This window comes from Mirounga leonina, unplaced genomic scaffold (assembly GCF_011800145.1).
Source record: "Mirounga leonina isolate KUSES-001 unplaced genomic scaffold, KU_Mleo_1.0 Mir_454, whole genome shotgun sequence".
NCBI lineage: Eukaryota > Metazoa > Chordata > Mammalia > Carnivora > Phocidae > Mirounga > Mirounga leonina.
The window spans coordinates 3,501,265-3,528,660 of NW_023270763.1; the positions used below are offsets into that span (position 1 = coordinate 3,501,265).

Below are 27,396 nucleotides of genomic sequence, written 5' to 3' on the forward strand. Positions count from 1 at the left end.
CACCATTGCTGGGGTATTGTAAATTTTAGGCCCTTCTTTGTCTATCTTGTATGTTAACCAATATTTATCTAGGTTCCTGTTATCTTTTGATATTGTTTATAAGGTTTTCTGTAATACATGTTGAATTATGTTTGTTGAGCTGTCATTAAAAAAAAACAAAATATCGGGCGCCTGGGTGGCTCAGTTGTTAAGCGTCTGCCTTCGGCTCAGGTCATGGTCCCAGGGTCCTGGGATCGAGCCCCGCATCGGGCTCCCTGCTCCACGGGAAGCCTGCTTCTCCCTCTCCCACTCCCCCTGCTTCTGTTCCTGCTCTCGCTATCTCTCTCTCTGTCAAATAAATAAAATCTTAAAAAAAAATTATTAAAAAAAATATCTTCTATTCAATTTTACTAATTTTTTTCTTAATATTTATTGGCATTTGTTTTATCCAAGGAAGACATATAAATGTCCAACCAGCACATGAAAAGATACTCAACATCATTAATCATTAGGGAAATGCAAATCAAAATACAGTGAGATACCACCTCGCATCTACAAGGATGGATATTTTTTAAAATGGAAACTAGGAAGTGCTAGCAAGGATGTCCAGAAACTGGAACCCTCCGTACATTGCCGTTGGAAATGTAGAAAGGTGTGGCCACTGTGCAAAACAGCCTGGCAGTTTCTCAGAAAGTTGAAATGGAATTTCCGTGTGACCCAGCAGTTGGCAGTCCCAGCTGTATACTCGGAAGAATTGCACACAGGGCCTCAAATACTTGTAGGTACATGTTCGCAGCAGCATTATTCTTAAGAGCCAAAAGGAAGACACAGCCCAAGTGTTCATCAGCAGATGCACATTAAGCAAAATGTGGTCTATCCATACAATGGAATACTATTCGGCTACAAAGAGGAATGACGTGTTGACTCACGCCAGAACATGGATGAGCCCTGAAAACGTGATGTTCAGTGAAAGGAGCCAGCCAGACACAAAGAATACTGTATGATTCCATTCACAGAAGTATCTAGAATAGGCAGGTCCGAGGAGACAGACGTGTGTGTGTTCGTACGTCTCTGCAAGAAGCCATGAGCTCCCAGAACCGCACCGCGGCTCGCTTGGACGTCCTCTAGGCCTACTCCGAAGTGAGTCGGGGTCCTTCATAACCTTGATTTTGTCAAGAAAATTTCTGGTGTCTTCCAGTTCTCAAAGAGAGAAAATCATTCATACAGACTTTGCACATTTTTTTTTTAGTTTATTCCTGGGTGTCTTCCCCTTTATTTTGTATGGTAAAAGGGATCTTTTCTTCCATTGTACTTTCTGGGGAGCTGCTACTTGTATATAGGAATATTACTGATTTTTAAAAAAAAAAATGCATCCATCGTATGGTAATTTTCCAGTTGTTGCTTGGGTTTCTAGGTATGGCTCATGGCATGCCCAAAAGTTTTAGGTGAGTTCCTTCTTCTAGTCTTTCCCAAGCTATGTGCAGTGAAGGACCAGGCTTTGGACCTCTTCCCAGTGTGTTTTGTAAAACAGATGACAAGTCCACGGGATCCACTCTCGGATGTCATTAAAATGTCAAATTCCTAAAGAAGTTCCTAAACGTGTATTTCTGTATACTTTCTGGTCACAGACATGTACACAGTTGGCAGGCCAGGAAAGGTCCACAGCCTCACTCTGCGTATCACTGCTTTAGCCCAGTTCTCTAACAGGGTGAGATGCTCGCTCTCTGTGCCCAGGTACCAAATTCTCTTCCCTACTGCAAAGTCCTCAGCAGTGATGATGCAAAGTACAGGAACCTGGATCAGTAAGTTCCTTAGTACCTGGTGTGTGTGTAACAGACTTTTTATGTCTAAAACCAGAAAAAAAGGAGGAAGAAAGGACAATATTCCAGGGATAGATATACAGAGAATATCAATGTTGAAAGATACACATAGGGGCGCCTGGGTAGCGCAGTTGGTTGGGCGACTGCCTTTGGCTCAGGTCGTAATCCTGGAGTCCCAGGATCGAGTCCTGCATCGGGCTCCCTGCTTGGGGCGGGGGGGGGGGCAGAAAGATATATGTAGATACAGATATTGATACAGATTTTCTCCAAATTTGGAGGATTGGGAAGGAGCAGGAGGAAGTTTAGCCAAAACTAGAGTTTTAAAATTCTGAACAAATTACAATTTGGTGGGAAGAGAAAGCTGTTTTTAAAAATAGGTCTTCTGTGAAGATGCCTCGCCTTACTCTTGCTTCGTGGGACAAGAGGCTTTAATGGCCTAATCGCTCCTGCTGCAGGAGAACTGTCCCCACGTCTGGGATCCCGTGGCTACACGTGCCCACCCACCCCCCTCCCCACGTCTTACGAGATCCTCAAGGCGCCCTCAGGACGAGCTGCGTCTGGGACTCCAGAAGCTGCAACGCTCCGCTGTCAGGGGGACGGATCACATGAAGTACGGAGGCTGGGGGTGTCTTCCTGGCAGATCCTCAGGGTCCACGCCCAGCTGGGCTTCCCCACCCTGTCGGCCAGCAGCGAGAGACCACTTGTGAGCACCGTGCTGTGTGCTCTTCATTCTAAACTCCACTGCTGGTGCCATTAAGGAAGGATGTGCTACCAAAGGGTGTGGCCAGCCTGTCCCCACCTGTCCTCTAAGAGATGAGCTGTGATTAAACACACATTTTAATAAGGACTCCTCACCAGGTACCAGTGGGACTCCACAGCTGACTAAAGTCTGGCACGTACCACCTCTTCAGCCCATGGCAAGCTTGCGTGAACCCGGCGTTGAATCCACCGACTCCTTCCACAGGACCTACCGAGCGCTTCCGGTGGGTAAGGCCGGCGTGGGTGCGGCTCTCGGAAGCGGGCAAGGCACGGTAAACCATCAAATGAGGCTCTGAAGCCAATGAGACAGGATCACGGAACAGACGGGCTGCGTGCGACTTCAGGAGGGGATCGTTCTCCGGGGAGACATCTCAGCCAAAACTAGGTCCTGCAGACCCAGACCCTGAAGCCCCCTTCCGTGTGGCCGGAGCAGAGGCCGTGGGATGGATGCGGGAGAGAGGGCCCAGCTCCAGGTCCCACTCTGCTCTGCCACCTTGGCCCCGTCACTTCACCTTACACATCATGTTCTCCATCTGTAAAAAAAAAAAAAAAAAAGCTAAGATCACCTGTAGTGATTTTATTTTATTTATTTTTTTTAAAGATTTTATTTATTTGAGAGAGAGAGAATGAGAGAGAGCACATGAGAGGGGGGAGGGTGAGAGGGAGAAGCAGACTCCCCACCGAGCAGGGAGCCCGATGCGGGACTCGATCCCGGGACTCCAGGATCATGACCCGAGCCGAAGGCAGACGCTCAACTGACTGAGCCCCCCAGGCGCCCACCTGTAGTGATTTTAAAACATGGCTCCCAAAATCATGGACACCCCCTCCCCACCCCCCCAGCCCACCCAGAAGTGGATCCGTGTCCCCTGTCCTTGAATCTGGGCAGGTTTCGGATTGCTCCACCCAACAAAGTACGATGGAAACGAGACTACGTGACTTTTGAGGCTACGTCCTAGAAGGCCGTGTGGTTTCTGCCTGGTTCTCTTGGCGGGCAGCCTGTCCACATGAGAAGTCCGGCTACCCTGAGGCCACGGAGCTGAAGGAGCCACAGGTGGGCACGCCCAAGGCAGCCCTCCCTGAGCTCCCAGCTGCCAGCCACACGAACCAGCCGTCGGGGGCAGCCAGCCCCCTCCAGCCTTCAGATGCCTGCACTCCGACCCACACCAGATGGTACCCACGTGAGACCCCGGGTGAGAACCGCCTAGCTGAGCCCTACCAAACTGCGGGCCAACAAAATGATTGCTTTACACTAGCAAGTCTGAGGGTACTTCCTGTAGTTCTCGTAACAGGAGCACCCACCTCTCTGCCTTCGTTTCTTTTTTTTTTTAAGATTTTATTTATTTATTTGACAGAGAGACACAGCGAGAGAGGGAACACAAGCAGGGGGAGTGGGAGAGGGAGAAGCAGGCTTCCCGCTGAGCAGGGAGCCCGATGCGGGGCTTGATCCCAGGACCCCGGGATCATGACCTGAGCCAAAGGCAGACGCTAAACGACTGAGCCACCCAGGTGCCCCTCTGCCCTTATTTCTTAAACCTCTCCCTCACTCACAAGCTCCTACTGCCTGGTCTCGTCCTGCTCCTCAGACACACCAAAATGGTTCTGTCCTCAGGGCTTCTTGCACTAGCTGTCCTCTCTCTCCCGAAAAATCCTCCTTTCCATCCTCCACCCCACCCCCAATCTTCCATGGAAATCTCCTTATCTTGCAGGTCTCAGCTCAAGCCACCAGCACTCAGAGAGTCCCTCAGGCGCACCCAATCTAGCTTAGATCCCAGGTCCCCAGCAGCCTTATGGTTCTTCCAGCACTTCCACCAACGGACATTTTGCTGCTGGTGTTTATTGACTATGCCCTCTGCCAGAATATAAAGCCCAGGAGAGTCTTTTCCTGTTGCGATCACCTGTGCATCCCCTGGTCTTGCATAATGTCTAGCAGAAAATAAGCATGGATCTGTGTCTGTTGAATGAATGAATCCACGAGAAGGAAACAGCTGTGTGCAGAGGGAACGGCAAGGAGCAGTGGGGATGGTGTGTTCTAGGTAAGAAAGGCGGCTAGTTGAGGCTGGAGGGGTTCGGGATGATGTGAGCAGGGATGAGACAGGTGGGGTAGAACACAGAAAGGATATCGTTGGGCAGAACTGGGGGTGATGTTGAGTGGGGAGGATGTAGTAAAACATACACTACACACCATTTGCCATTTTAACCATTCTTCAGTGCCGGGTTCAGGGCATGAAGCCACGGCCACCACCATGCGTCTCCAGAACTTTTTCATCTTCCCAAACTGAGACTCCGTCCCCATCAAAGAATTCCCACCCCCTGGGCACCTCTATTCCAAATGAACGTGCCTATGTTCGTGGACTCCTGCAGTAGTCGTCCTTCCGTCTCTGGCTTCTGTCACTCAGCCTTATGTCCCCTAGGTTCACCTATCCCTTAGCTTGGGTCAGAACTGTCCTTTTTTATTATGATGAAATACACCTAACAGAATTTCCTTCCTTGCTTTCCAAGGCTGAGCAGCATCCCACTGCGTGTAAACACCACATTTTGTTCAAAATGCATGGGGGCGCGGGGCTGCTGTGTTTAAAGGCTCTCCGGGGCGGCCACGTGGGCCACGGAGCGCAGCCGGGGCAGGTCCAGGGCTCACCTGCCCGACCTGCCAACGGTGGCCCCTTCACAGGCGAGGCCCCGGCTCAGGGCACCCGGGCGGCCTGCCGTGGGACGCAGCCCAGGAAGGACGGGGCAGGGCCTGGCAAGGCTGCAGCCGCGGAACCCAGCTCTTCCCGGCCGCCGCCCTCCCCCTCCCGGCCACACGTCCCCGCCCCGGGCAGAGACGCGCCCCGGCCGCCAGTGCGCTTGCGCAGGAAGAGCCGCGCGGAAGGCGCGGGGCGCATGCGCGGGAGGCTCCGCTCCCCGGGAGTCAATCCGCCATCCGGGGTTTGGGCCCCGCCGGCAGCTCTGTTTATAAACACACCACACGGCCACCAGCGAGGGGAAACCCTAAAGGTAGTGGGGTCAGAGGCTAGAGGTCAGCAGGGATGCCAGCGGGGAGTTTGATCCCTTCGCCGTCCCCGGCTGCTGGTTACACGGTGTGGCCGGCTGGGCCGCCTTCCCTCCGTCGGGGGCTGCCGGGCGCGCCACGTGGTGCGCACGTGGTCCGGTCCCAGCGCTGCGCCTCCCTTCCCCCCACGGCGCCAGAGGCCCGCAGCGCCCCCTGGCGGCGGCCCCGGGCGCCTCACCGCACGTCGCGCCTGCGCACAACGCGTCACGACGCACCTTCCGGCCTGCGCGCGAGCGGGGCGTGGGTCGGTTACGTCCTCGCGACCACTGCGAGTCCGCCGCTCCCGGGGTCCCGGCGGGTGGCGGGGCGGGGCCGGCGCGCCCAAGGTCACTCGCGCCCCGCCGGGGAGGCCCTGGGGCCCGCGGCGGGCGGGGGCGGGGCCTCCTGCGCCCACGTGGCGCCGGGGGCGGAGCGCTCGGTCGCGCCGCCGTCCGCCGGCCCGACTGTGCTCTCGCGCGGCGGCCCTGCGGGGGCTCGCGGGCTGCGCCGTGCGCGGCTCGGGGGGGCGGCCCCGCCGCCGGCGGGCGGGAGTGCGGAGAGGCGTGTGCGGCTTCTCCGGGCGCCTGCCGGGCGCCCGCTGAGCCCTGGGCTGGGCTGCCCCCGCCCCCCCCCCCCCCCCCCCCCGGCTGTACCCCCGGGGCGCGAAACGCCCGGGGGGCCGGCCCACCCCCGGAAGGCGGCCGCCCCCCCCGTTTTTTTTTTTTTTTTTTTCCCTTTTTGCCACTTTCCTCGTCAAGGCTCCCAGGGGCCTTGCCGCTGCCGGTGGCCCTGTTAAAATCAGTTTTCGCCCACCTCAGCATCCTCTGCCAAATGCCTACTGTGTGCCGGTCGCTGCTCGGGGCTCCAAGGCGCCTCTGAACCTGGTTAGGGTGTCGGGGGAGCCAGGGAGTCCCCCCCCCCCCCGATCAGGCCGCCGGGACCCTGTGGGTGCGTAAGTTTAGTCTGAGTGTCGCCGACAGCAAGCATGGGCAGCACAGCGACGAGAAGGAGTGATGAACCGCAGCCTTGCTCCTGAATCTTAGAGCCCAGGGGTGCGCGGAGGAGGCCTCTGCCCGCTTTCGCTGGGCTGCTGTACCCCGGCCAAGCTGCAGTTCACGGTCTCCCCGCGACCTGGCAAGTCGAGTCGCCTGCCAACCTGCTATTTCCCCAACGAACACCAGAAAGTGTCATCTGCGATATGAGCCTGGTTGATGATACGTTAGCAAGTAAGACAGAAACGAAGCCAGAAAGACCTCAGAATTTCATCATGATGAGAGCAACTCCTTTGCCAAATTCGATCGTGCTTTACAAATACAGTTTTTCCTCAAGGTTTTATGGCCTTAAGTCTAACTACATTGTTAATTTTCTCTATTACTTTCTTTTTTTTTTTTTTTAAGGTTTTATTTATTTGCGAGAGAGAGAGAATGAGAGACAGAGAGCCTGAGAGGGAGGAGGGTCAGAGGGAGAAGCAGACTCCCTGCCGAGCAGGGAGCTCGATGCGGGACTCGATCCCGGGACTCCAGGATCGTGACCTGAGCCGAAGGCAGTCGCTTAACCGACTGAGCCACCCAGGCGCCCTGGGGTTGATTTTTTTTAATTTAATTTAATTTTATTTATTTATTTGACAGAGAGATAGAAGAGCACAAGCAGAGGGAATGGCAGAGGGAGAAGGAGAAGCAGGCTCTGCACTGAGCAGGGAACCCGATGCAGGACTCGATCCCAGGACCCCGGGATCATGACCTGAGCCGAAGGCAGTCGCCCAACCAACTGAGCCACCCAGGTGCCCCTCTCTATTACTTTCTTAAGTCTAGATTGGGGGTTCGGTCAGATGGCAAATATTTTAGGCTCTGCCAGACACATATAATCTCTGTCGCATATTCTTTGTTTTGTCTACCCCTCTTTTCAACCTCCAAGCTCTGAACTATGGAATTTTCAGATCCCCACAATATAAATATTCCTCTGATGGCCAATTTCAGGCTACCAACGTGGAGTGTCTAAGTGCAGGGTTGAGAATGCGATTTCCAGCATACGGATCCAATAGATGTAAATAACCTCAAGAGCATAGGTCATGGTAGGATAATTGGGAAGTAATGTGTTTTGAGACCTTGTTGTCAATAGTGCTGATTTTGCTGTAAGTTTATATAATTTAATTTTTGATAATATCTGTTTAACAGCAGGCCCACAGAATTCCTGAAAATTTAACATTTGGTTCTCATGAGCCAGCTCCAGCTTGGCACTGGTCTTACCTCTAAGTGGAGATGGGGGTGGGTAGGTTAGGCTTCTGGGTTGGTGGTCAATGTTCAGTTTCTTCACCTGGGTTCCACTTAGGCACACCCCAAGGGGACCCCCAGTGAGTCAACAGCCTGTATCATTCCCCCACTTCTGAGTGTGGGCCAGACCAGTCACGTGCTTCTAACCAATAATAGAATTTGGTGAGAGGAGTAGGATGTCCCTCCCTTGACGATATCATGTCATATGTGAAGGATGATGGATGTCACGCCCATCATGCTCATGTTCCTGGGGTGACTGGAGACAGACTCTCCTGCTGGCCTTGCAGGAGCAAACAGCCAAGTGAAGAGCCCCTGGATATGACCATGTGGCAGGAGACTGTGGGCAGCCTCCGGGACCTGAGGGTGGCCTCCAGCCAGCAGCCAGGAAGAAGCTGGGGCCCTCGGTCATGCAGTCACAAGGATATGCATCTGCTGGCGACCCGAATGAGCTTGAAAGGGTCGCACCTCCAGAAGAGAACAAAGCTCAGCCTGTACCTGGATTATAGATAGCCCCATGAGACCCTGCAAAAGCCAAGCCCTGGCTCCTACCCCACAGAAGTGGAAGTAAGTGCATTTTTTAAGTTCCCAAATTTGTGGTCATTTGTTAAACTGCAGCAGAAAGTGAGCACATCATTATTCGTGAGATTTGTGCCCCTTTCTTTGTGTTACATTTCTCAATTTTAAAAGGTTGCGGGGAGGAAATGTACACATTACACAATAAAAATAGCAGGAAAGAACTGTACGCACGTGTTGGCCAGAATGCTCTTGGACAGTGTGACTCTGAGGAAACTCACGGTGGGTTTCCATTTGGGGTTTTTTTCCTTCCCCCTAATGACTCACTGTCCTCACTGCATGGCCTGTCCACACTGAAGTGGGCATGAGGTCAAGAGCTAGGCTCGTTTTCACCTCTGTGCTAGAGCTCTCTGCCTGCCTGTGTGTCTCAACACGTCCCCATGTGCCCCACCTTTAAAGCGTAGATGACTGTAGTACCTGCCTCGGGTCACAGCTGGACAGGATTTGGTGAGGCAGACGTTCAGTGGACCGTGTTCTGTGGCCTTCACCCATTATGGAGCCGTCACGGGGCAGGGGGCCAACCCCAGCTCTGCACCCAGGGGGGTCTATACTGTGCACGGTGAGTGATTCAGGAATCTAAGCTGGTCACTGCCGACCACTCTCTGAGCCATCGGAGAGAGGTCAGGCCTCCGGTTGGTGGGAGTTTCCGGGAAAGGGTTCGTCCCTTCTGAGATGCGGCTGTGAGAAGAGAGGCCACGGGAGGGGGGGTGAGCTGTGTGGCCATGGGGCTTCCAGCCTGCCGCAGGAAGACAGCAGAGCTGGCCTCACTGTCAGCTGAGGGAGCTGGAGCCGTGGGGTCGGGCCACCCCGAAATTCCACCTACATCCAGAGCCCAGCCGTGTGGACTGACACTTCGGCGTTGTTTAGACCATCTTGAGTTTTCTGGCACTTGACGGCTGAACTTGTGTCCTCATTAGGTCGTGGCATAAAGCTGTACCCTGGGGAGGGGGGGGCATGAGGGACAGCAGGCGATGGATGTTGGATTCTGTGTCCGCAGCTCCACCGGAGTTGGGCACGGCGGGCGTGGCCCTCTGGCCACCATTTCAACGTGGCTAAAGCCGTAGGAGGCTTTCTGTGTGCTGGCTGCCGCCTGCCGGCACCTTGATCTTGGACTCCCAGCCTCCAGACTGTGAGAAGTCAGGGTCTGTTGTTTATAAGGGGCCTGGGCCGTGGTATGTTTGTTACAGCTGCCTGAGCTGACTAACATACTCCCCACTTCAACCAGTACGCTCCGTTGCCTCCGAAGTCTTGTCACGGAGCAGTTCGGTGCTGGGGCGAAATCACCAGTGGTCATGTCAGCATCGGGCCTCCCACAGAGGCAGAGCTGGAGGGGCTCTGCAAATGCTGAGCGCCTGACTTTGGAATTTGCACAGGATGCTGCCATCCTGCCTGGCCTCTTAAATGAAGGGAAGGGGTCTGGGCTCCGAGGAAGGGAAACGTCCCCGTTGCCCCTCACTCTAATGTGACTAGAACAACTCGCTGATGCCCCCATTCAGCCTCAGGGACAAATGCACCCAAGGAGCTTCAAGCTGGTGGGGCCACGGTTTTCGGTTTTCGTTTTCGGGCCTGGGCCTCCTGCCTCTTGCTTTGCTTCCTGCTTTAGCTCCGCTCTGCCTTGCCCCCTCCCTCCCACTTCCCAAGCACTCCCTAGATTCTCTTGTGGTCGTAGGAGCCTTGTTCCCGATCAAGGCTTGTCTTCTGCTCCCGGCCACAGAGGCCTGGAGGCCTAGCCGCCTTGGCGCCTCCGTGGAGGAGCCCTCCCACACCCCCCTTCCCCAGGACCACACGTCCCCAGTGCTCTCCCCACTGATGCCTTTGCTTTTCTCTTGCCTGCGGGATCTCACGAAAGAGAACAGAGCCTCTGGGCCCCAGCTGGGCCCAAGCACTTTTCGAAGCCCGCTCTCTCCCCTTGCCAGCCAGACTCCAGGGCCCCCCCACCCCGGAGGAGAAAGCCCCTGCTAATCACACTGCCCAGGGTGCAGGCAGATGAATCTTCCCAGGCCGGCGCGGGTCACGAGGTTGGCCTGGCAGGGATGAAACTGAGCAGGCCCGAGGACCGGACTCCCAGCCGGCAGCCCCGTCTCTGCTTTATCGCCCGTTTTCTGCCAAACAAAGGCCCTGCCCACCCTGGGAGCTCACGCTGCTGCTCTGTTGAAATCTCGAGGTGGTTCCCTATTAATCACTCCCTTTGGTGCCTCGGAGGCCAAAAAGAGTCAAACAAAACCTCTTTTCTAAGCAGGAAGAGCTTTGCAGAGTCCTGAGCAGAAGGATTCCCCCACCGCTCTCAAGTATAACACTAACAAGATGCTGGGGCCTCCCAGACTCACACAAACAAACAAGACTCGCTGCCTGGCTGCCGGAGGGGGATTTGGAATGTGACCAGGTCCCCCGTGTGCGCCAAAAGGCTCCATGCAGGAGGCAGGCCCAGTGAGCGAGCAGTCTCGCCTGCATGCAGCCTCCTCCCTATTGTGAAAACCAAGAAACACCCAATTAAATGATTTTTTTTTAAGTAGACACATACTAGGAAGATGGGAGGGGGAAAAAAATTCCATTTCTCTCCCTCCCCTGCCATAAGCTTGACTCTCAACTCCCATGTCTGTCTTTTCTTCTGATGTCGCCGTTCTGCATTAACCAATAACTAATACTGAATTATTCATTTTTCTATAAATATGAAGTTTGGCTTCTCTTTATAAACAGACACACCATGGCCAAACAGCAAACCATCATTCACCGAGACAAGTCTTCATTTCCCAGGGAGCAGGCCTCTTATCTGTGGGCCAGCATTTGGATTGTCCTGTTGCAGAGAGAAATGGCATTTTTGTCCAGATGCTGCAGCCCCTATCAGGCACGAGGAGCAACAGTCCTCGATTTTTATGCCTCTGAATGGAAGCACATTCTTTTTCATAAAAATTTAATTTAAAAATAGAAAGAAAGGGGAAAAAGCCGGAGCAACAAACACTGGAGTGCCATCCATTCGCGTGAGGGCAGAAATCCATCCAAAACAAGTGCATCATATTAGCTTGGAAAATCAAATGAATAAAGAGACAACAATTCATTGGAAAGGCATCATCCTTGGCCCAGCAATACAGGGAGCGTACTTCAAAGTACAGAATTTGGCACACCTCAGACACAGCGGTCATCTTGTGAATCTAAAACAGGTTGGTACAGACGATAGGAAGGATGGGGTGGGGGGAGACACATAGGATCATCGCGCTGGGTGATCAATAGGGCGCTTCAACCCAAGAGGGCAGACACTCTCCTCACAAAAATAATAAACCTGAGAAACAGATTATGCAGCTTGATTTGTGGTTAGCAAGGCCTGCTCATTCCTTAAATGTTAATGGAATTAAATGACTGGAACGTATCCATGTTCGGAGTATGGATAGTCCAGCCTAGCACGCACTGGAATCAGATAGCTTGGGGGGGCGGGGGGGGGGGGGGGGAAATCCTACCAGGGCAGTTAAAAAGTACTTCTGCAGCCTCGCTGTTGTGAGGTTTGTTTTTTTTTTTTTAATTAAAAAAATGACACTCTTAATAGGAGAGTTGATTATGATAATGGCTCTCCAGTGCTTCCTAAGGATCCATCATACCAGTTAAGGGAGGAAATTTAAGGTACAGCAGGGGGCCAGCTCACTATTATTCCAGGAAGGGCTCAGGCACTTGATGGCTCATCTTTTTGAAAAATGCCACTAATAATTAGAGAGTTTTATGTTTCACTTTATGGTTTGTAGCACAAATCAATGCACAGGTTTCCCCCCACCTCCCCCCATACACACACAAATCGGCACATTTCTCCCACCCCATCCTCCTCGATACAGGCTTTTTTTGCCCCCCAGCCGAAGAAAAGACCAGAAGGCGGCCAAGCCTCTGACCTACCTTTGCAATGCGGCACAGAACACTGAGTAATGTGGGCACTTAGGTTTTCCACTCTCCACTTCCCCCATGAGAGTCCTTCCCAAGCACAGATTTATGGTGTTTTGCAAAAAGTCATTGATCGATGCATGCGTTCTGCAGTTATTTAAAATGATGTCAACTAAGAACTTTTAATAACATGGGGGAAATACCATGTAAAGTGAAGTGACGTGAAAAAGGCAAGACAGGAGACAAAGTGTGCATGTGCACGCTCAGGGAAATGCGCCCAACTATTGAAAGTAGTTAGTGGTGAGATTAGGCGTGTGACTAGTTTCTTTTTTGTAAGTATTTCCTGATTTTCTCCAATGAACATGTATTGCATTTCTAAGCAGGAGAAGTGTCATTTTTTACAATGAAATGTAACAGACACTGGAATGGCTCTCCAGGATTCTCCCCCCACCCCCCGCCCCGCCCCCACCATGCCACCTTTTTCCTGATGATTGATTCCTGTGGCCTGTTCAGGTCCCCTTAACTCCATTCTTGCTGTGCTGGTTTGTTGCTTGGTAACAATCATTTTTACCGATTGCTTGTTTCTCGTCGGCACTCGTTAATGATGCTGCATTGCAGCGCTCTCTGCTGCAAAATGATCTTCCGTCCGGGGCAATAAACAAGACCATCTAACCTCCTCAATTATCACACCTTCCACCTTACGAGGCATGAGTGCTGCTGCCAGCTTCCCAAAACATTGCCTTTCATCAATGTCCCAGCAAGAATAACACCTTGAAGATTCGAGGGTCCTAGTTTTTGCTTCTATGCCCAGGCGTGAAAATCCCTCCTTTTAACTCACCCCTGTTGTGCTGCTGGTTCTCAGTGCCTGTTCTTTGCCCTGTCGTGGCAGGTGCATTCTGGCTGCCTACCTAGCAGCTCCCTCCCAACCCGTCTCCTTTTCCTGCCCAGACAACCCCAGTTTTGTCCAGATACCCACTTCCTATCGGCTGCCGGAGAAGTGGGGCCCAGATCCTAAGAGAGGATCATGACTGAGCTAGGAAAAGCATGGTGGTGGGTCCCACACCCCTTGCCAGGCCGTGGTTTGGGCACAGGTGTGGAGGGTAATTTTGGCCAACAAGACCTGAAGGGAAGTGGGCTGGAGTAGGCGAAAGGTGTCTTTGTTCCTAAAAAGGGATGCATGAAGCAAACCTGGTCTCCGGATCCTGGTTTGGGAAGACAGGGGGCCTAAGGCCCTGCAGCCACCTCGAAAGCACCAGAGTCAATACATCAAGGACATAAGAGCCACATGGTGGAGAGATCCTTGAGTCCTCGGTGGCACCACAGAGTCACTGAATTGACACATCCTAGGCCCACCCTTTCTCCTAAGTCCTTACACGTGAGGTCATAAATCCCCTCTGTGTCGGAGCCACGTGGGGTTGGGTTTTCTGTTATTTACAGTTAAAGCCTTCTAACTGAGCCAGTGCCAAAGCTAGACGTGTTTGCATGATGTGGATCTCCTGGTCACCGTCTACGGAGGTGGCTCACATGTCCTGGACTATCCAGCACACTCACAGTTTATACCGTGATCCTGGTACATTTTCAACAAGTGCCCCATTTTACTCTCCAAAGTGCCCCAGTTTTGGATGATCGATGATATGGTCATTGTTCTGGGTCGAGCTGTGTCCCTCAGATAGTCATATGTTGAAACCCTGCCCCTAGTACCTCTGAACGTGACCTTATTTGGAAATAGGGCTGTTGCAGATGTAATTCATTAAAATGAAACCATACGAGAGGAGGGTGGCCTCTGATCCAATATGACTGGGGTTCTTATAAAAGGTAAATTTGGAGACAGATCCTCCCCTAGCACCTGAAGAAGCACATGGCCCTGCACCTCCATCTCAGACTTCTGGCCTCCAAACTGTGAGACAACAGATCTCTGTAGATTAAGCCACTTGGTTTGGGGTACTTTGTTTCAGCAACCCCAGGACACTCATACAGTCATCCTACCTACAGGCTGTGTCTGAGGAGGAAGGAATCTCTTCCAGCTGCCACTGATCCGAGGTATCAGCACTTGAGAGGAGCCTTGAGGAAGGCTGGGACATCAACAGGCCGGGATAGTGTGTGGAGAGAGGGCCTGGCACATGAGCCAAATTACAGGCAACTGTCAACTCATCCTGACCCAATGAGATGGGGACAAGGAAGAGTCCGACTCAAGGGCACTTGACACTCCTCTGAGGGGAGGAATCCTGCCATGAGGGTCAGAAGCAGAGTAGGTAGAGCATCCCATACTGTGTGGTCTTGATCCAAGTATACACAAATATCCGGAGGAGACAACAGAATGCTCAGAAACAGATCCACGTACCTGTGAGCACTTTATGTGTGACAGAGTGGGCCCAGCAGAGGTGTAGGTGAAAGACATAGTTTTCAACCAGGGGTGCTGAGAAGATTATGTACCTACACATCTGTGAAAGAAATGGAACCCCTACCTCACGTCATAGGCAAGTCAACTCCAGATGGATCTGTGAATTAAATGTGAAAGGCAGAGCTACAGACTTTTCAAAGACACTCTAGGAGAATTATCTTCATGACTGTGAGGTAGGGAATGACTTCTTAAGTCATTAAATGCACCAATCATAAAGGAAAATAGGGACAAATCAGACTAAATTAAACTCAAGAAGTTGTTCATCAAAGTGTAGCAACAGAAAGAACATGAAAATGAAAAGGCCGGTCTCGGAATGGAAGGAGATAACTTGCAACAGGTACAGCCAACCAAGACCCATTTTCCAAATACTTAAAGGGCTTCAAACTGATGAGAAAAAAAACAGATGACCGAAGAGGAAAATGGGTAAGCGGCTGGTACAGGCATGGCACATAAGAGGCAGTCTGGATGACCAGTAAACCTTTGGGAGAGGTGTTTCACCTCATCAGCAATCACCCAAGTACCCCTTACAACCATGATGAGGCATCTTTGTACCTGCCAGGCTGACAAAAATTTAAAAGTCTGACTGAGCCAAGTGGTGGCAAACTTATAGAGCAAGGGGAGCTGGAAGACACTGTAGGGGGGAGTGCAGCTTGGTGCAAAGGCTTTGGAAAATAGTTTGACATTATCTAGGAGTTTTGAATGTTGCATATCATGTGACCCCAAGTGTACTTCCAGATACATAACCGAGGACAGTGGTTCTCATGTGTCCCCTGGGGGGCTTCTGGGCCCCACTCCCAGAATTTGAGTCCAAAGGTCTGGGTGGGACCCCAGAATCTGCATTTATAACAAGGCCCCAGGTACTGCTGACACCACTGCCCTGGAGACCACGCTTTGAGCAACACTTAGAGCGATGTGTGCTCATGCACTCTGGGTACGTAGACAGGAAGCGATCATAGAGTCATTGCTGAAAATGTCCGTCCACAATTGAATGAATAAAGAATGGTGTATTCATACAGGGAACACTAGAAAGCTTTGGGAATGAGCGGACCACCACCACTTGCAAAATATGGATGCATCGTCCAAACAATTTGAATGGTTCCTTCCTTTGGGTCTCTGCCTGTAAGCTCTGTCCTAGGGAGGCTTCTTTACCCCCGATTCCTCCACCCCTTACTGCAGCACCTGTCTGCTATTTTTCTAAGAGACAACTCATTGAGACCCCTCAGAATCACCAGCACTACCCAGCCCCCACCTCACAAATCAGACTTTCAACTACTCCAAGCTCCTAAGCTCCAATAATTCCAACCTTGTTGCTTTGTCCCCTGGGGTGATATGCATGTCATTTTGTTGCCACCTCCAAGAGACACTGAGTTTGCTCTTTACCCTTTGGTTACCTAGTTCACAACCCTATACCTAGTACACAGTCCTTTTTTTTTTCTTCCTTCAAGTTTTGTCTGTTAAAATAAGTCAGTGGCTCTTGTCTTCATGCTTGATGCTTCATGGTCGCCTCTAGAATTGAGCCCACACCCCATGCAGCAAGAGGGGGGACAGGCAAAGGGGACACGCACTGGCCAGCAGCCTCTGCCACTTTCAAAGAGCCTTCCTGGAGGATGGCCAACTGTTCCAGTTTGTCCGGGACCACGGGGTCTCCCAGGATGCAGGACTCTCATCGCTATACCCAAGAAAGTCTAGGCAGACTGGAATGAGCCGGTCATCCTGAGCCCCATGACCTCTGATTAAGCACATTAACCACAGTGACATTGTGGAGCCGCCCCCTTGAGACGTGATCTGGCTGGGCTCAGGCCCAGCCCAGGCAAAATCGGAGTTGTGCGAATGAGGAGGAAGTACAGAACAGACATGGAAGAGGCTGTCAGTGGTTCTGCCCTTGTAACTCCAGACTGTGATCATGAACCACCCTGCACCGCCTGTGAGCATGTGACAGCCAGTGGAGCCTGATGGTGTCCTCCGGTGGACGTGCAGCCCCATCTCCTCGTTCAGACACCGCTTCACTTCTGGCAGCCTAGAGAGGAGAAGTCTCTCCACCCTGGAGCGTTGTAAATCTTGGATGGCTAATTAAAGTCTGTAGGTGAGGGGCTGGGCAGTCAAGGGTGGCTGCTGAGTCATCACGGTCACCGAAGAGAAACATGAAGGTTTTGTAGAAGTTCCATTTGTCTCTCTGTGCATAGGCTCAAGCATGGCTTTTCCCAAGTGGGAATCAGCGGTTTACATTCTTAGTTTTGAGAGAGGCTCAGGGATCTTGGGTCCTGTACTCTTTTTTTTTTTTAGTATCTTCTATTTATTTGGTGCTTTTCTCAGACATTAACTATCATTTTATTCTAGGTTTATTCTAAATATCCTCCAGGACCTGCATTTGCTACTCTTGGCGTGGTAAGAAAATGCTTGCCAGGGAGGATTTCCAACCTGGTAAGTGAATATGCCCTCTCATTTCAAATTCAGCAGCTAGCTCCTCATTCTCCATGGCACTGATAAACATAAAAAGAGGGAAGCAAAATGATGTCTTACAGATTTAATCCTTTTTGATTAGCGTAAGCTCTGTAAGACTCTCTTAGCCAGCTTGTCTTTCCCTTTGAATCCTTGATTGGGTAAATGGTGGAGGGGAAATATGATAGGTGGGTACCAGACAGCCAGGGGATGCTGGGCTGTGCACATTTCACATGCATTCTGTGGCCTCCCCGCGCACATCAGCTGCAAAGGTACACACAGAACAGGAGGCCATGTCTCATCTGCTTCCAGTAACCCCAGCGCGGAGTGCGTCTGGTCCGTCCAGCCACACTTTTGATAAATGGCTGGGAGTTGGGCTGGAAGCCAGGGCTTCTCGAATTCCATTTCCTTCTCTAGGCTACAAATTTCTTCACAGACGTGGGAAGCTGCGTTCACTGTTTCCTTTTCTCCCACTTCGAAACAGGGACTGTGGTCATGTGCGTTTAGAAGCGGGTAAGAAACAGGCAGCCGCTCCCTGTGGCCTGGAGTCCGTGACGTCCAATCTCATTTTGTCTTGCTGCGTTTGGCTCCATCGTCTTCCCTGTTCAGACCTCAGAGGATTTCTGGTTGCACTCCTACACTTGGGTCTGTGGGTTTTTTTAAGCTTGAGTTCCGATGATAATTTTAGGTTGAAACATATGAAATTAGTGACCGTGGGCTGCAGTTGACCTTTCTTGAACGGCAGTAGTGATCCAGCCCGATGATGAGCAGCATGACTGAGATCTGGCTTATCTACCAGGCGCTGCACCAAGCCTTCTACACACAGGACCCCCCCATCTAGCCTGGAGGTTTACGGGAAGTGGGGAAAATGAGGCATGGGGTGGGATCGAGTAACGTGCCCAGGGTCACGCAGGTAGTAAGTGTGGGAGCTGCACCTGAAACCTGCGGGGGTTGTCCACGCACCCACTACACCTGTGTGCCGTCAGCTCTCCTAACCTCAGGGGCAGAAGCATATTGTCACCTGTGTGGGTGACGAAGCATTTTGTAGGAAAGATTAAGGGACAGCTTTTTGCCTATGTATTTTAGAAAATTCCCCTTCAGCTAATAAATTTCAGCAATTTGCAAGGAGCAGGGGGTACAGAGAGCCCGAGTGGGCTTTGACAACACCTTGGTCTGGGAGCTAAACCAGCCGCGGCCCTCAGGTGACCCCCTTCACTTCTTTAAACTTCTGTTCACTTGTCTACACTGTCAAACGGGGCGGTGATCATGCCTTCACGGGGTCTTTTAGAGAATGAAATAAGATAGTCGAGGTGCTTGCACGGCGCCTGGCACACAGCAAGAGCTCAATAAAGGTTAACGGAAATAAAGTATGATGCAGCGAATTGCCAAAGGGAGAGATCTGCTTGTGGGACTAGTCTGGTTAATTTTTCACCAGCAGCTTCTGTGTGCTGGGACGAGACACATCGAGCTAAGTCTCCATCCTCCCCACTGTCGAACCAGGACAACAATGGTCTCTAACCACCTCCCAAGGATGGATGAGAAGGTGAAACTGCAGGGGTCATGGAGAAGATCGTGCACTCTTAGGTACGAGTGAGACACCGAGAACGGTGAGACTGGGACCCCTAACCCACCCTATCTGAAGGATAGCCCCCGGGTTACAAATAGATGTGACAGCACCCCCCTCCGTTTTGGTATCTGCTAGCAAATCGGATTAAAACAAAAACAAAAACAAAAAAATGACTTTGAACAGAACAGAAGCAAAGTATTGTTTTAAGACATGAAAACATGATCCTTAACATGATGTGGGCGGGATATTTCCTGATACCTAAATTTGCATCTTGTTCTGTCTGCATTTATTTCTGGAAGTAGCCAAGCCTTGTGTGCCCTTGTTTGGGGGCAGCTGGAATTGCAGAACTGAAAGCACCAGCTTCCAGTTTGGAGGGTGATGCTAGAGCCTCCAAGGAGAGAGGAGAGGGAAGGGTCCCAGGAGGGGCACTCAGGCTGCCCCAAGATGCTTTCTCCTCTAAAGTTTTCCCTTCTTACCCATTTCCCACGCACAGAATCATCCATCATGGATGATCCTGCTGCTTTCACTAAGCACCTGGCTTGCGGTTCATCCGTATTGTCCCACATATCAGCAGTCCCGCCTTGTTAGTGCTGATCGCGCTTGATTGTAGGACTCTACCGGTTTAAAAAAAAAACAGTCAGCCCACTGGTTGATAGACACATGATCGTTTTCAGTTTGGGTTTCATGAGTAATTCTGCTCTAGACATTCATGGAGTGGTCTTCGGCATGTGTGTTCATTTCTCTTGAGCAGGTTCCTCGGGGTGGAAGTGCTGGGTTGCACCCTGAGTGTATGTTTAACTTTTCACTAGACTGTTTTGCCAGGTGAGGCCTGGCTGCACAAGGGCGTGAGGGAGCATTTTGGGTGGCAGAAACATTCTAAATAATACCGGAAGACTGGACGGGGTGACAGTTCGTGAATTTGATACGGAGATTCTACCTCCATAAAGTTGTTAAAAAATGAGAATCTGAACACCGGCCAGAAACGTGGTCATATTACGGCATTGTTGGGATTCTTTTATGGGTGATAATATCGTGGTTATGTTGGTTGTTGTTGTTTTTTTTTTTTTTAAGCAAACTCTTGTAGAGATACACACTGAGTTACAGGAAATGATATAATGCCTGAGATTTGCTCCGAAATAACTCAGGAGGATTTGGGTGGCTTATTGATGAAACAAGCCTGACCCGACGTGGATTCTTGTGGAGGCTGGGCGACGGGTCCATGGAGATTTATTTTCTTATTCTGTCCTCTTCTCTACATGTTTGATGTGTTTCCATATTTCAAAGTTTGCAAAGATGCACTTAAGAGTCTCTCAAAAGAGCTGAATTGGCGGAGTCCTCCAGTGGTCACTGACGAAATGAGGTTGGAATGAGGCAGTGGCTACATATTGTTTCTGCCCGCTCAGCACACCCTCCCCCTCCCAGACCTGGGCCCAGAGCCCCTGCCAGCCAATCAGCCGCCATGTCCTGGGCATTCCTGCCCCGCTCGGCTGGTGTGGGATGGTGCAAGAAGGGGAGAAGCCTGAGCTGATCGATCCCCATGGGCCCCCGCCACCCCCACCCCCCCGGGCCGAGAGAGCAGCCTTGGGGTGATGCTGCCATAAATCCCCAGGACAGCTGACTCCTGCCCTTTCCGGAAACCTGCATCTTGGCTTTTTTGGTTCTGTGAACTGCCCAGCAACACGCCGATAAATTCCCTTCGTGTTTAAGTTGGCCGTCGTTTGTTTCCGTGGCTGAAGACCAAAGCCACCCCGGGGCAGACACAGCTCGTGGCTCGCCAGACACTGCATGTTCCTTCGGCGTCTGCACTGCCCTCCCGTGGCGGATTCAGCTCTGGGCGCAGGCCCCCTGGACACTGCGACTTGCACAAGGCGATCTGACAAGTAAGAGTGGAAGGAATACACACGACACAGAGACACCAAATTGAGACCTAGGAGCCCTTGCTCTGCTCAAACACAAATCGAAAGCATCGTCACGAAGACAGAAACATCGATTGGACCAAAGAAGCGTCACTGGCCTCTAACACACCCCCCCGGCAGAAATATAATGGGAGGCACAAATGCAATTCTAAATTTTCTAGGTGCTGCATTAAAATGGTGAGAAGAGGGGCGCCTGGGTGGCTCAGTCGGTTAAGCGACTGCCTTCGACTCAGGTCATGGTCCCAGGGTCCTGGGATCGAGCCCCGCACTGGGCTCCCAGCTCCGTGGGAAGCCTGCTTCTCCCTCTCCCACTCCCCCTGCTTGTGTTCCCTCTCTCGCTGTGTCTCTCTCTGTCAAATAAATAAATAAAATTTTTTTTAAAAATGGTGAAAAGAAGTAAGTGACATTAATTTTAGTATTCCCTTTATTTAACCCAGTATATCCCAAATATTATCATTTCAAACTGTAACCCATATAAAACTATGAATATAGTAATAATATGTTGCTTTTTTTTTTTTAACTAAGTCTTTGAAACCCGTAGTATGGTGTATTTGACACCTGCATCTCAGTTTGGATCAGCCACATTTCAAATGCTCAATGGCTGCCTGACCGGTGACTGCGTGTTGGAACCGCAGGGGCCATAAGCTGTCCCTCAGGTATTCCTGCCCGTGTTCGGGATCGTGAAGCCTTAGAACGGCCACCACATCGCCACACCGTAATGCTTCACGGACTGGGCTCTGACTTGAGGCCGGGAAGCCTGGCGTGACGCCGTAGATGCACGAAACCTTCGCTGAGAAGCAGAAACGGAGCTGCTGAAGGATCACTTACAATCACTTCCCGTTTCTAGTCCTGCGCGCCAGGGGCAGAGATGCCATGGCTCTGGCCCACGTTTCGCGAGGAAGGTGGAAAATGAACAGCTCTTCTCAGATGCCTCAGAGAAGCCACACCAGAGAGACAGCGGACGCAGAGAGCCACAACCTCCCAGAGCGCGAGCCCGAGAACAGGAAGCACCAGGGGAGCCCGCAGGGGCAGGAAAGCCACCCCTGCATGATGCGATGCTGGACACGTCTGAGAGCTAAAGACGCTCACTTCTGGGGGTCCTGGCACTTTCTCAGGTTTCCCCACCCCATCAGGTCTTCACGGTAAAGATCAGAAAAAAATATCCCCTGGCACGTCCATCGTGCAATGCTCTTGCAGTACGTCCAGAGCGCTCTCCTTTGCAAGACCTGCCCGGCTGAGCAGCTTCTGGGGGCTTCCGTGGAGCTGGCCTTCGGGCTAAGAGTCTTGCTGTCTTCACTTCCAAGTCTATTCTTATAAAGCACGTTGCGTTTCTCGGAGTGACGTGAGTGAGTTCGTGAGTGTCTTGCAGGCCTATTGACGTTCTCTTTTAAGCTCTCCCACAGGCCCCTAAGTCCGTATTACAGCAGAGGATGCCCAATAACTTGTCCACGGTCACATGGCGAGCTCCAAAGTCTGTGCCCCCTCCAGCGTCCCTCCATGCCGCTCTGTCTTAACTGGCCACTCCACCGTCCAACCAGCTCAGAGCTGGCCTTCCTCAGACCGCTCCCATGGTTATCACCTGCAGATTGTCGGGCTGCTACAGAGATGTGTGGAGCGTCTCCTCCTCCATTCCATTCCTCTCCTGGTGGCCACACTCCTTTGGGGTCCCCTCCTGTACTGAACTGGGCTGACCTTGTAACCACGGGGATATTGTAGAAATGGCAGGGTGGGGCTTCTGTGGGTCATACAGAGACCTTGCAGCCCCCGCTCTGCTGTCTGTTGGATCCCGCACTCCGAGGGAAGCCAGCCACCATGTTGGAGGATGCTCGAGCCGCCCTGTCGGGAGGTCACCCAGCTGCTAAGGGATGCAGGCCTCCAGGCAGCAGCATCGGCGAGCCGCCCGGTGCCTGAGCTTGCCGCCTCAGAGGCGGATCCTCCAGGCTCAGGCAGACTTCCTGAAGAGGCAGCCCCGACCAACATCTTGACAGACACAACCTCGTGAGAGACCCCCAAGCCAGAACCGCCCAGGTGAGTCTGCCCCTTTTTCTAAGCGCCAACACCAGGGTATTCCGCCAAGAGTACTTTCCACCCGTGCCCTGGTTTCAGCAATGTCCTGTGCTGTCGAAGTCAGACACAGCTGTTCCTGAACTGGTGTTTCAGGAACGTAGGGTGGCTGGGGGTGGTAGGCTGTAAAAGAAAAACAAGTCAGCCTGCTCCCCGGGAGCTCTGGACACAGGGCTCACGTCTCTCGGGTTCTTGGGCTGTGGTCTCAAATGAGCAAGGAGGTGTTTCTATGGAGGATTGTTCTCTCTCTCTCTCTGTCCCTCTCTGGCTGTCTTTCGCAGTCCTGCCCAGTAATGGCCAGAGGTCCCGTGGCTGCATGACGTGAGGCCCTCGGGACTCAGCAAAGAGGCAGGAAGCGGTACTGGGGCCGCAGGAAGGATCCCAGAAGGCTGAGGCTGTCGCAGGAAGGGACACTCAGCAGACAGGAAGAGGATGAGAAGACGGTGGTCTGAGTTCCCCAGGCATTCATGAGCTCCCACTCCTCGAGGATGCTGGTGTGGACCAGCAGCTTCCAGACTTGGAGGCCTCTCCTCCTCAGCCCCATCCTCCTGCCTTCAGACTCAGCCAGCTCTGGGGCTCCATCAGCCTCCGGGCTCATGCTGGGGTCCTGCTCTGCTGCTTTGCACATATCTGCCCCAGACCAGGAGACCAAGTGAAAACCCCTCAGAGCTGTTGGGGGCCCACCGTCGCTTCTTTGTGGGTCTTGTGCAGCTACTCCGTCCCTGGCATGGTTCCTGACTTGGGAGGATGAAGAGAGGAGCGAGCCAAGACAGTAGCCCGGCCACACCCCAGCCGGCGGTCAGCACGGCAGCCACCTGGCTCTCCAGATCCAGCACCAGAAACATGGCCCATGCCACTGAGGAGTGGAAAGTTTCATTTTACTTCATTTTAATTAGAATATACATAAAATACACATTTTAATTAGAATATACATAAATAGCCAGTTGTGGCTCGCGGCTTCTGATTCGGGCAGCGTGGTTCTTAATCTTTGTTTGGGGGTCTATAAACGCAAGCTCTGTAGAGTTGCTGTTCTAATTTGTAAAAAGATACTATTTACACAGAGTAAAATTCACTTTTTTTAGTACACGGTTTTGCTACTTTTGACAGATACACAGGGTCACACAATCGCCACCACAATCACCCCCCCCCCCAGAAAATTCCCGCATGTCATTTTTGGGTCAGCCTCTCCGCAGACCTCCGGCCCCCAGGCACCCACTCCCCTGTTTCTGTCTCTACAGTTGTGCTTTGCCCAGAATGTCCTACAAATGAGGGCACACCCAGTGCGTCCGGGGGTTCCCCCGTGCTGTTCCACGCGTTCGCACTTTGCTCGTTTTCATCGGTGCCGTGAATTCCATCACGTGGCTGTGCGGCAGTTTGTTTATCCACCCCCTGGCCGAGGTTCATTTGGGTGGTTGGGCTGTTTCCAGTGTTTGGTGGTGAGTATTTGTGTACAGGTCCTTGTGTCAACACAAGTTTCCGTTTTGCTTGGGTTAAAGCCTAGCGATGGGACTGCCAGCCATCAGGGCAGTCTGCTGAACTTGATGAGAAACCGCCAGACCGTTTTCTCAAGCGCTCGCTCTGTTGAGGAGCCTGCCGTTGCTCATAGGCAGGGACGGTTGGCTTCATCATTTCCTTTAAGTAATTTTAATAGGTGTCTAGTGATATCTCCTTGTTGTTTTAACTTGCTCCTAACATGCAATGAGGTTGAGCCTCTTTTCCTGTGCTTGTCTGTCATCCATATATCTTCTTGGATAAATAATCTGTTCACATGTTTTGTCTTTTCTTTCTTTCTTTTTTTAATGGGCTCTTTCTCCAGGTAGCTCATTGCCTCTTTTCAACACAGACTTACTTGTCACCTCCCGATTCAGCCTACTTCTCTTGTTGATGGTTTAGTACCTTGGAGTTACTTCTGTTCCTTTCTTTTTCTGCAGCCAGCTCCAGAGGCTTCTATCAGGGTAAGAGCCTGGATATCGTAGGATCCAAAAGGTTGACAAGGTTCTCTCTGGCAAGCCATTCATTGCTCCTTTTTTGAGTGCATGCTTTGTGAAGCAGCTTCAGCATGCCCTCTAGACCTGGACAGAGTGAGACAAGAATTCAGCATCTCGTATTTTGGTTCTTCAGTGGTCTTTTACTGGCCCTTCTCTTGCGCTCTCTGCTGAAGCTATCAGTATATCCAGTGGCTTGCTGTTGGAGGAAGGAATTGCAAATGTTGGGGTGTCTGGACTTCGCAAGGTCACTGGGCGTCAGCCCTGCAAGCTCCTGGTGTTATCACCGTGCAGGTTCTTGCTCCTCGGGAAAAGAGTTGTATAGCTTTGTCAGTCTGTGCGTAAGCCTTCACATTTCATATTAAGTGCAGCCAGAGGGGCCTGGAGGTACATACGCATCTCTTGTCCTCAAACAGACCTGGCATTAAAAAGCTAGAAGTCACCTCAGATGAGCCAGAAGAAAGAACCTTGGAGGTTACATGTAAACCTCTCACTCTTAAAAATACAGATACCGTTGGAAAACACACCACATGAATTTTACCATCTTAAACATTTTAAGTACACAGTTTGGTGGTGTTGCGTACATTCACATTATTGTGCAACCGTCACCACCATCCACCACCAAAACTTCTTTATCTTGCAAAACCGAAACTGTCCCCATTAGCTCTCCATTCTCCGCCCCTCCGCCCAGCCCCTGGCGCCCACCCTTCTACTGTCTCTAAGAACTTGACCACTCTCGGGAATCTTACAGGACTTGTCTGTCTTTCTGTGGCTGGCTGATTTCTCTTAGCACAGCGCCCTCCAGCTTCCTCCACGTGGTAGCAGGTGTCAGTCGGCTTCCTTTTCAAGGCTGAGCGATATTCCCTTGGCTGTGCATCCCACACATGTCGATGGAAATTTGGCTCCCGCCTTTTGGCAATTGTGAATAATGCTGCTGTGAACATGGGTGTACAAATACCTTTTCAAAACCCTGCTTTCTGTCCTTTTTGGTTCTATACCTAGAAGTCCAGTTGCTGGATCATATGGTCCTTTTATGTTTAATGTTTTGAGGAACTGCCATATTGTTTTCTCTAGCGGCTGCACCATTCTACCTTCTTACCACGAGTGTGTATGTAAATGCCTTTGGATGACATAAATATTGCTGGAATCCCCCAAGGTCTGTCCACCTCGCTCCTTCAACACCCCCTTGCCTGGGCCACCACCTTCCCAACTGGCCCCTCACAGTCACTGACCCCTTTCTGATCCAGGCTTCACACACAGCCAGTGATTCTAATTCAGATATGTGGGTCTGCATGCTGCCCTTCTGCCCACAACCCCTCACTGGTTTCCATGGCTGGTGGAATGAGACCTAAATCTGTACATGACCCAAATGGCCCTTTAGGCTCTTTTGCCTAATCGGGTTCAGCTGACATGGTTGCTGTCGCTTCCACCCCCAGGGACCTGTCAATCCCCCTGAAGGTGCCACCCTCCCTTCCTTAACACATGCTGTCCCCTGGCTGGAATGCCATCCCCCAGGCCCCCAAACCCTCTCTTCCCCCCAAATCATCCTTGGGATGTGTCATTTCTTCCCTAAGGATCCCTGACCCCCTTTTTACTGTCCTCCTCCCTCTGTCAAGTAGGTTCTCTTGTTACAGCTTTTCATAAAAATGTGTTACTTGCCCGCCCCCCAAACACTTGCCTATCTACGTTTGTATCTATCTATGTATTCGCTCAGGTGATGATTGGACCAATATGTACTGCAGGTCCAGCCGGAAAGTGAGTAAGCAGGCAGGCTTCCCACCCCGGGGGGGCCCATCTCCCTGCACCCTCGCGGGTCATGACCCAGCAATGCCTCGCAGGCCTGGCGACCTGACTCAGGTCTGCGGCTCCCACCGAACGGTCAGCTCCACCACGGAGGGTCTGGGTTCTCACACTCGATAATTATTTTTTTTTTTTAAACTTTATTTATTTATCTGACAGAGAGAGAACAAGTAGGCAGAGAGACAGGCAGAGGGAGAGGGAGAAGCAGACTCCCCGCTGAGCAGGGAGCCCGATGCGGGACTCCATCCCAGGACCCTGGGATCCTGACCTGAGCAGAAGGCAGCCGCTTAACCGGCTGAGTCACCCAGGCGCCCCCCTCGATAATTATTAAATGTTGGAAACGTTGCCACCTTTCTTAGGGGACCCGGCTGAAGGAGGAAGGCATGACCAGCACACTGGAGCACTAACGGGGTCCGAGCCCCGATGCCCCACTGGCCGGGCATCTGCCTCCCCGATGAGCCAGCCGGGCAATGGTTTTAAGGGTAAGGCGGTTTCTGCCGCCCTTGAGCTGGTGCCCGGCGTGGGTCCCCCCAGGGGTATCTGAGCTGGCTGTTTGTCGAGCGAATAAACGACTCCAAAAAGGCACACAGGGCATGAGGGACCGCAAGCATCTTTAGGTAAACTTCAGTTACAGTTCGAAAACCCTTCTTTCGGGGGCTCGAGTTCAGGGTGGGCGGAGGGAGGGAGCGACTCGGGCCCCGGAGCCTGCTGAGGTCGCTTGTCCCTGTCCCCAGTGAGCCGGGAGCAAAACCTGCCAGTGAGATTTCCGCGGCTTCCCCTCCGCGGTCCCTCCAGGACGCGGCGGGGGCGGGGGGGGGGCGGGGCGGGGCAGAGCGGCGCGGCGCACACCTCCCCGGCCCGCCCCGGGAGCGCCGGCGGGCGGGGCGCGCGCGCGCTCGGCCTCCGACTCCGCTCCGCCGCGGTCCGGCCCGGG

The 27,396-nt window shown here is 52.1% G+C and overlaps 1 protein-coding gene and 2 long non-coding RNA genes across 7 annotated transcripts in view; 2 read left to right on the forward strand and 1 right to left on the reverse strand.

Annotated features, from left to right (window-relative positions):
* Nucleotides 1-2,249: 2,249 nt before the first annotated feature.
* LOC117999185 lies at nucleotides 2,250-5,957 on the reverse strand. The gene is made up of 3 exons (XR_004676231.1): nucleotides 5,823-5,957; nucleotides 2,771-3,091; nucleotides 2,250-2,475 (listed from the first exon to the last, which is right to left on the reverse strand). It is a non-coding gene; the product is annotated as an uncharacterized LOC117999185 (long non-coding RNA).
* A 1,353-nt stretch (nucleotides 5,958-7,310) lies between these two features.
* Nucleotides 7,311-27,396, forward strand: part of FOXK1 (forkhead box K1) — an 86,136-nt gene continuing 66,050 nt past the window's right edge. The window contains exons 1-3 of one of the 5 annotated variants that reach the window (XM_034988289.1): nucleotides 7,311-8,420; nucleotides 17,029-17,112; nucleotides 18,566-18,714. In XM_034988289.1, coding sequence (XP_034844180.1) covers nucleotides 18,638-18,714 — 77 coding nt within the window. In that variant the 5' untranslated portion in view covers nucleotides 7,311-8,420; nucleotides 17,029-17,112; nucleotides 18,566-18,637. Of the gene's footprint in view, nucleotides 8,421-15,494; nucleotides 18,715-27,396 lie in introns of those variants that run through there. The other 4 variants (XM_034988290.1, XM_034988287.1, XM_034988288.1 and 1 more) reach the window with 4 other exon arrangements.
* LOC117999307 lies at nucleotides 21,912-23,761 on the forward strand. The gene is made up of 2 exons (XR_004676251.1): nucleotides 21,912-22,641; nucleotides 22,959-23,761. It is a non-coding gene; the product is annotated as an uncharacterized LOC117999307 (long non-coding RNA).